General features: G+C 54.2%; 2 protein-coding genes across 2 annotated transcripts in view; one reads left to right on the top strand and one right to left on the bottom strand.

Annotated features, from left to right (window-relative positions):
- Positions 1 to 625, top strand: part of EIF4EBP1 (eukaryotic translation initiation factor 4E binding protein 1) — a gene marked incomplete at its 5' end in the record, with an annotated part of 1,350 nt that extends 725 nt beyond the window's left edge. The window contains one exon of the mRNA XM_010011820.1: positions 594 to 625. Coding sequence (XP_010010122.1) covers positions 594 to 625 — 32 coding nt within the window. The remainder of the gene's footprint in view (positions 1 to 593) is intronic.
- Positions 626 to 6,242: 5,617 nt separating this feature from the next.
- On the bottom strand, positions 6,243 to 6,897 carry LOC104403613 (nodal homolog). Its single transcript, XM_010011819.1, has 2 exons — positions 6,490 to 6,897; positions 6,243 to 6,395 (listed from the first exon to the last, which is right to left on the bottom strand). The coding sequence occupies exons 1-2, from the start codon at positions 6,895 to 6,897 to the stop codon at positions 6,243 to 6,245; spliced, it is 561 nt and encodes a 186-aa protein (XP_010010121.1).
- Between the last annotated feature and the right edge of the window lie 126 nt (positions 6,898 to 7,023).

The raw sequence follows: 7,023 nt of genomic DNA, 5'->3' as shown, positions 1-7,023 counted from the left end.
CAGCAGAAGCTGGCGGGTGTGCATGAGAGCAAGGTGGAGGTTAGTCTGCAGGAGAACAGAGTTTGTTGGCCACTTTGTGCACATCAGCACTTAAACAAAGACTCTGTAGTAGCAACACGAGTGAGTATTGCTTTAGAACAATCATAGAATGGATTGGGTTGGGAAGGACCTTAAGGTTATCTAGTTCCAACCCCCTGCCATGGGCAGGGAATAGGTCATTGCTGCTCACCTTGGCATCCTGTCCAACCGCCTGATTTGGGTAAGAGCTTCTGGATAGCAAGTATGAAATGTGCTTTTGTGTTTTGGTCACAGGTGTTTGTACCAGTGATTGTCATCAACGTTATTCTTTACTTTCTACAAGGACATCCAGGGGTAGAAATGAACTATTTTAAGGGCATCTTTGCTACCTCTGTATGTAAGATCCCTTCTACAGACAGAGCTTCCATTTCACTTGTACACAACGGTTTTCATATCAAGCTTGATTTTAAGACCAAACTGCCCCATTCCTGAAGCAGAGCTGTTTCTTCAATCATATTATGGTATTTAATGTGAAACTTTGAGGGCTCATTGGTGGGTTTTCTTCCTCTCAGCAGGTGAGGAAGAGCAGTTTGACATGGACATCTAAAGCACGTGCCCTGAGAGCGCTTATCCAGTGAAGCACCAGGACCTTGTCTTGAGGATTCCCACCAGCCAGGCTTAACAGTAGCCCATGCCTTGAGTGCCTTCCTGCTTCCCGGGAAAGGCAGTTTATTCCCTTGGAATGTGTGTTACAAGGATGGAGCCCCAGCCTCCCTATGGGTGCGAATACACAAGCGCAGCCCCTGCTGATGATGGGCCTTAGAGTGCCAGAGGAGACACTCTCAATGATTGTTTTTGTTTCCGATTTCATGCCTTTGTTAATCATTTTAATACTGTAAAAGATACAGAAATGCAATACAAGGGAGAAATAAAAATCTCTTGGAGTCTCCTGGTATGGAGATGAATGCAATAAACACGGCTTCCTTGTCCTTTATTCCTTCCAGCAACAACCTGCCAACCTGTTGTGGGAAAAGCCATCAGTATGGCCTCAGCTGAACACTGTGTTGCTGCTTTCCCCTGCAAGGCAGAGCTGACATGCCCCAAAGTCTCTTGGCAAAGCATCTGTGTGTGTCCCACACGTAATAAATACATGGTCAATGCAGGGGGTTTGTGTGCCCCGAGTCTGCCTCCAGAAATACCCAGCAAAACCCATCCAGATGGTTCTTTGCTCACTGTCCCTGATGAGGGGCAGGGCTCAGGGTGCAGGTAGAAGCAGCTGAAGTCAGCTTCTCTGCTGCAATTCCTGCTTCCTGGAATGCTGGAGCTCTTCCAGAATACGGGTGTGTGCTTCACTATGGTTTTTCTGCTGGGGTTTTGATCCATGTTGGAACTTCAATGCTAGTTTGCACTTGGTTCTCCTTCTTACAGCAGGATCAAGGCTTTGGGGGAACATGGGGTTTATCTGGGAGGTTGAGAATAAACCTGCTTGGTTCAGAGAAGGGAATTCTCACCAGAGACAGTGATTTTACTGTGGCAGTGTTTGATTTGGGCATCCAGAGTGAGTCTTTCTGGTCTCTGTGTGGTTTAATAACTGTGTTTGGAGCAGTCTCTAACACTACTACATGGCTATGTTAGAGTGGTGCTGCTGGTGGGGGGGGCATCTGAAGAGGACAACTGCATATTAAGCCAAGGCTTGAACTTCAGGCTTACTAAAGGACAGTGAGTGTCTGTTCAGCTCCCTCTTGTCAGATAGCATTTAAATATCTGCTAATTAAACTCAATTGTGACATTATGACACACAAGCCTTTACTAATGAGTAACAGAAGAAGCCGAGACAAAGCAATTGCTGCAGATAAACTTGCCTTTCTTGCAGATAAGATGAAGTGTTTCTCTGAAACCTTAATGGGAACCGATTCAAGTCTGTTGCCCTCAGGTGCTGTGTTATCAGTCTTGCAAGTCCAACCCAGCAGCTGGGGTTTGGTATGAGGAGAGAGGAGCTGTGATCACTGCTGCATTCATGTTTGGGGATAGAAATGACACTATAGAACGCTGCGGGGCTGATGTTGTGCAGAGCCACGTGTCCTGCCCATCACTGCCACCTCCAGCTTCCATTCCTTGGGAAGCAGCAGATTTGGGTTTAAACTGTATTGATAGGAATTTGCCCGAAGCCAGTAAGTTTTGGGAAGACAAGTGTGACGGACTCATGGAATGTTTGCAGTGATTTAAGTCTGTTTCCAGTGCTGGGGCTTGTTTTCCTGCTCTGTCCTAACCAAAATGTGATGGTTGGCTGAGAATGGGAGAGTTGTACTGGTGTAATCCTGGGTGAATGGGTTTCACTGGGGAAAGGATGGGATTTTACCCTCCTCACTCTCCTGAAATACCCTTCCACAACTGTGACACCCACTTTATCTACTTCTATGGTACTGAAAAGGGTTAAGGTGCAGCTCACTGCTTGTCCTTATGATGGGATGCCCTGAGACATGGTACCCGCTCCCTTTACTGGGCAGCACCCTGCTGTGGTACCCGGTGGTGAAGTTTGGATGGAGACACGGTGCTGGTACCCACTGGGGTCCCAGTGCCAGCCTGGGGAAGGGCTGCTCATCCTGGGGTGAAACAAGCTGGTTTCAGCCTCGCTGCTGTTCTTTGCTGTGAGATTCTGACCCGTAATGGCCAGGGCGAGATCGGGAGCCTTGTATCAGGTACCAAAGCATCTGCTTGGCTAGTTTGGAGTGTCAGCTACTGCGAGTAGTGCTTTCAGAGCCCGTTCCCTCCCACCCCGCGCTAGGGATAACAAGTGCTGGAAGTGTGAAGTATTTTGCCCGTGCCTTTGCATCGGTATCTGCGGCTTATGTAGATTTGGGGGAGCATCAAAGCACCAGGTGCCTCCGACAGCAATTCAGAGCCGATAATTCCGAGGGAGGACGAGCACCCTGCGAAGCACCGGCCGGGGAGGGGTGGGGGGGAGCCCAGCAGGGCCAAGGGCTCCCGCTGGCTTCCCAAAGCAGGGCCCTGGGGCTGCAGTGATGGGGGCAGAGAGACTGTGAACGTGTGACACGGTGACGTGGCACTTGGGTGCAATTTGTCCCCAAGCCGGTGCCTTGAAGTTCTCATGGTGTGGGGTCGTGTGGTCTCAGCATCCCCTGCTCTGCTTCGTTACCCTCCATCCTAGGTGGGTTTGGACCCAAACTCATCATTCTATGAGTCTGTTTCTAGGTTTTGCACCAGTTTCTCAATGGGCTTTTGCTGCTGCAAGCCCTTGGGTAGGGGAGCATCTCGTGGTCCTCCCAGAGGTGCTGGGGAAAAGGCTGGCTTGGCTTCAGCATCCCTATGTGCTGGCATGGGAAGGATGGACCCTTGGCTGTATCCACACTGCATCCTGCACCTCGGGAGGAGCAGCAGCACCCGGTCAGGGTGGAACATTGGCACAGTTTGCTCTGGACACACAAGGAAAGAGCGTGAACAAACAGACCTAAGGGCTTATCAAAGGGCCATGGTGACATGTGTGCAGGTGGTGTACAGGGTGAGGTGCAGAGCAGGATGCGGGTGCCTTGCACGAGACAAAAAGGGGCAGGGATGGGAAATGCAATGACAAAGCCAACACTTGTCCCTCGGACCTCCCTGGAGCATCCCAGCTGTGCACAGCAGCCACACACGGCTGCATCCCCTCCTGGGGCTGAGCCCAGGGCAAAAGCAGCTCCAAGTGAGAGTGATGGGAGAGGAACAAACAGGGGTTTGTTCCTGAGCTGCTCCCGCTGTGGTTTAGCCAAGCTTGGAGTGCCTGAAACAGAGTCATGGAAGGGATGGGATGGGAAGCGACCTTAAAGCTCATCCAGTCCCAACCCCCTGCCACGGGCAGGGACACCTTCCACTAGAGCAGGTTGCTCCAAGCCCCTGTGTCCAACCTGGCCTTGAACACTGCCAGGGATGGGGCAGCCACAGCTTCTCTGGGCACCCTGTGCCAGCGCCTCAGCACCCTCACAGGGAAGAGCTTCTGCCTCAGAGCTCATCTCAATCTCCCCTCTGGCAGGTTAAAGCCATTCCCCTTGTCTCGTCCCTACAGGCCCTTGTCCAAAGCCCCTTTCCAGGTTTCCTGGAGCCCCTTTAGGCGCTGGGAGCCAGCTCCAGGCTGGAGCTGAGCCCCTGTTTTCCCAGCCGCGCTCTCAATGTGTATTGGGGCAGGAGAAGGGCTGGGCAGCATCTCTCTGCTCTGAGATTAGATCCGTGCTCCCAGCCCAAGCCTTGCAAAGTGGGGCTCACCAGCAGATACCCTGCCTAAGCACAGCGTGCATGGCTTTATTGTCACCACCATCCACGCTTTGATGTTTTCCTTACAGCCCTGGAATCTCTGCCTTTATTTTTCCACTGGGAACGGCCTCTCTCTGCCCTGCAACAACATCTGAACCTGCTGCTGGGTTTCAAACAGGCTTGATGGAGGGGCAGAGATTGCAAAGATAGAGATGGAGCACTGGGGAGGGCAAAGGGCTGGCGGTGAAACCTCCAGTTTTCAAGGGGAAGCAGCAAACCTATAGAGGAAAAGGCAAAATAACTTGATTTTATCCCCTCCGGAGCCCACATTTCCAGGTTTCTGGGTGCATCTGCCTCCTGCCAGGGGTTAGCCCCACACATCGCTTGACAGCTCCTGCAAATGACCCTCTAATGACGGGATGGTCCCAGTGTGAAGCGCTGTTGGAATATGTAAGCGGCCCAGGGGAGGGTCTGCTGGGGCTGGAGGGCCCAGACACGCTTTGTTTATCCGCCGGCTGGGATGTGGATTGGGGATAATCAGGCTGGGGCTGGGATGTGGAGTGGAGCTGCTGGGCCAGGGAGGGGAGGGATGGGGATGGCCCCGTCCTGCCCCAGCCCTTATGCTCCCGCTGTCCCCTCTGCTGTGCTGGCTGCAGCCAGGGCACTGGCTCCCTATGGCACTGGGACCCCTTGGCACTGTGTACCCATGGCACTGGGACCCCATGGCAGTGGGTCCCCATGGCACTGGGACCCCATGGCAGGGGGTCCCCATGCATGTGCCATGTCCCCACCATGGCTGGGGGAGCCTGGGGGAGTCCAGACCCACAGCCAGGGCTGCAATGGGGTGAGCTTGGCCAAACCCGGGGACCGACCCTCACTGCCCCCCAGGGCTGGCATACAAGGGGCAATGAGCATCATGTGGGGCTGGAGCTCTCTTCTCCAGCTCCCGGCCCCATCACCCGAAGGAGAGCTGCCTGCATGGCTGCTAGAGAACATGCCCCTTCCCCTTATCTCCAAGGGGTAAATAAAGGTGGAAAATCCCTTTATCCCCCCTCTTCAGCACCTGCAGGTGCTTCCCCACTTGCTCTCAAGCAGCTCCCCATCAGGGTGAGAACATCTTTGTTATCTCACACGAACTTTCCTGTTGAGCATCTCTTGCACCGTTTTACATCATTTACCACCAGGCTTTTTCAATAGATATAATTTATTGATGAATTATCCAACCCTTTCCGTACCGCCCCTTCCAGCGAGTGGTGGATCAGGGTTGAGCACACATTGACAGAGGAAAGCAGTGTGTGAGCCGAGGTGCTGGGGTTGGGGCTCAGACCCACCTCCTTTGCCTGTGCAAATCCCTCTCTGGCTCCCGGTGAATGGGTGATGCTCTGGAGAGGGATGCGGGACCTCCAGGTCCATCTTTAGCATCACTCCCTGTATGGTCCCAGGGGGGTGTATGATGTTTTATGATGGTGTATGATGGTTTATGATGGTGTATGGTGGTGTATGGTGGGTGTATGATGGTTTATGATGGTGCATGATGGTGTACGATGGTGTATGATGGTTTATGATGGTGTATGGTGGTGTATGGTGGGTGTAGGATGGTGTATGATGGTGTACGATGGGTGTATGATGGTTTATGCAGTGTCCCACTGCTGTGATTCCTGTTGTGGCAGAAGGGTCATTGCTGTGATGGGGAGCAACACTCCATGGGTCCATCCCTGCGCCTGCGGAGCAGCACCAGCCGTGGCACATGGATAACACAGCATCAGGCACCCAGCACCCTGGCGCTGCAGGGAGATGTCTGATGGCCCTTTCCACGCGGAGCCTGGGTCCATCCATGCAGCATGGCCATAAGCATGCTCCTTTCCTCCTCTGGCACAGCCAGAGCTTCCTCGACCCACTCCACAGACACCCCGGTCCGTGTGTTGGTCCTTGGGGATGCTTCCTGGGCAGAGATGTGCCCCTTGCAGAGGGGACGCGCCTCAGTTGCAGCCACACTCCTCGATGATCATGTCCTCGTGGTGGCGGACGACGATTTCCCCCTTCTCATAGTAGAGCATGGAGAGGGGACTCATCTTGACTGGGGAGCACACAGGGCAGGGCACATGGTTGGGCTTGTAGAGCTGCAGCAAACTCTGTGGGGAGACACGGCAAAGGCAAAGCATCACCCCCTGCCCCGGGCAATGGGGCTGAGGTGCAGGGAGAGGAGCAGGATCCAACCCCTCTTACCTGTATGTACGCGTGGTTGGTGGGCTTGAAGGTCTCGTCCACGGGCGATGGGCAGCGCCCTTCACACCGGTACGCGTTGTACTTCTTGGGGTAGACGATCCAGCTGCCCCAGCCGGTCTGCTCGAAGTCCACCACCATGTCCACCCTCCTGCACAGGGACCTGCCCTCCTCGGCCGGGACGGCAGCACCAGCATCACTCGCTTTGATCCTTTGCTTCTCCTTCTTGTTGCGGCGGTGCCGGCGCATCCCTGGGCCCTGGGAGCTGCTCTCGCGCATGACGTGCTTGGAGGTCTCCGCTGTCCTGATGAGGCTGTGGTCTCCCGGTGACTTGTCCTTGGAGAACACGAGCAGCAGGACTCTGTCCGTCGCATCCTTGTGGCCGGCATCGCTCAAGGTGGGCAAGTGCATCGCGGTGGCGGCCGAACCGCTCGCATCCCACCGCTTCGTCCCCGTGTGGTGCCCAGGGGCTGTGTCTTGGTGCAGCCAGGAGCGGAGCAGCGTGGTGACCTCAAACACTTTCCAAGGGGCCTGGAC

Source organism: Nestor notabilis, unplaced genomic scaffold (genome assembly GCF_000696875.1).
Source record: "Nestor notabilis isolate BGI_N333 unplaced genomic scaffold, ASM69687v1 scaffold28623, whole genome shotgun sequence".
Lineage (NCBI taxonomy): Eukaryota > Metazoa > Chordata > Aves > Psittaciformes > Psittacidae > Nestor > Nestor notabilis.
Note: the sequence above shows the minus strand (reverse complement) of the source record. Positions and strands in the feature narration are given on the sequence as shown.

Bases quoted from the DNA above. Each gene is read 5' to 3' on its own strand.
- LOC104403613 (XM_010011819.1), bottom strand. From the start codon at position 6,897: ATGCACTTGCCCACCTTGAGCGATGCCGGCCACAAGGATGCGACGGAC. The intron at 6,396-6,489 runs GTAAGAGGGGTT...GTCTCCCCACAG, and splicing joins CCAACCACGCGTACATACAG to AGTTTGCTGCAGCTCTACAA.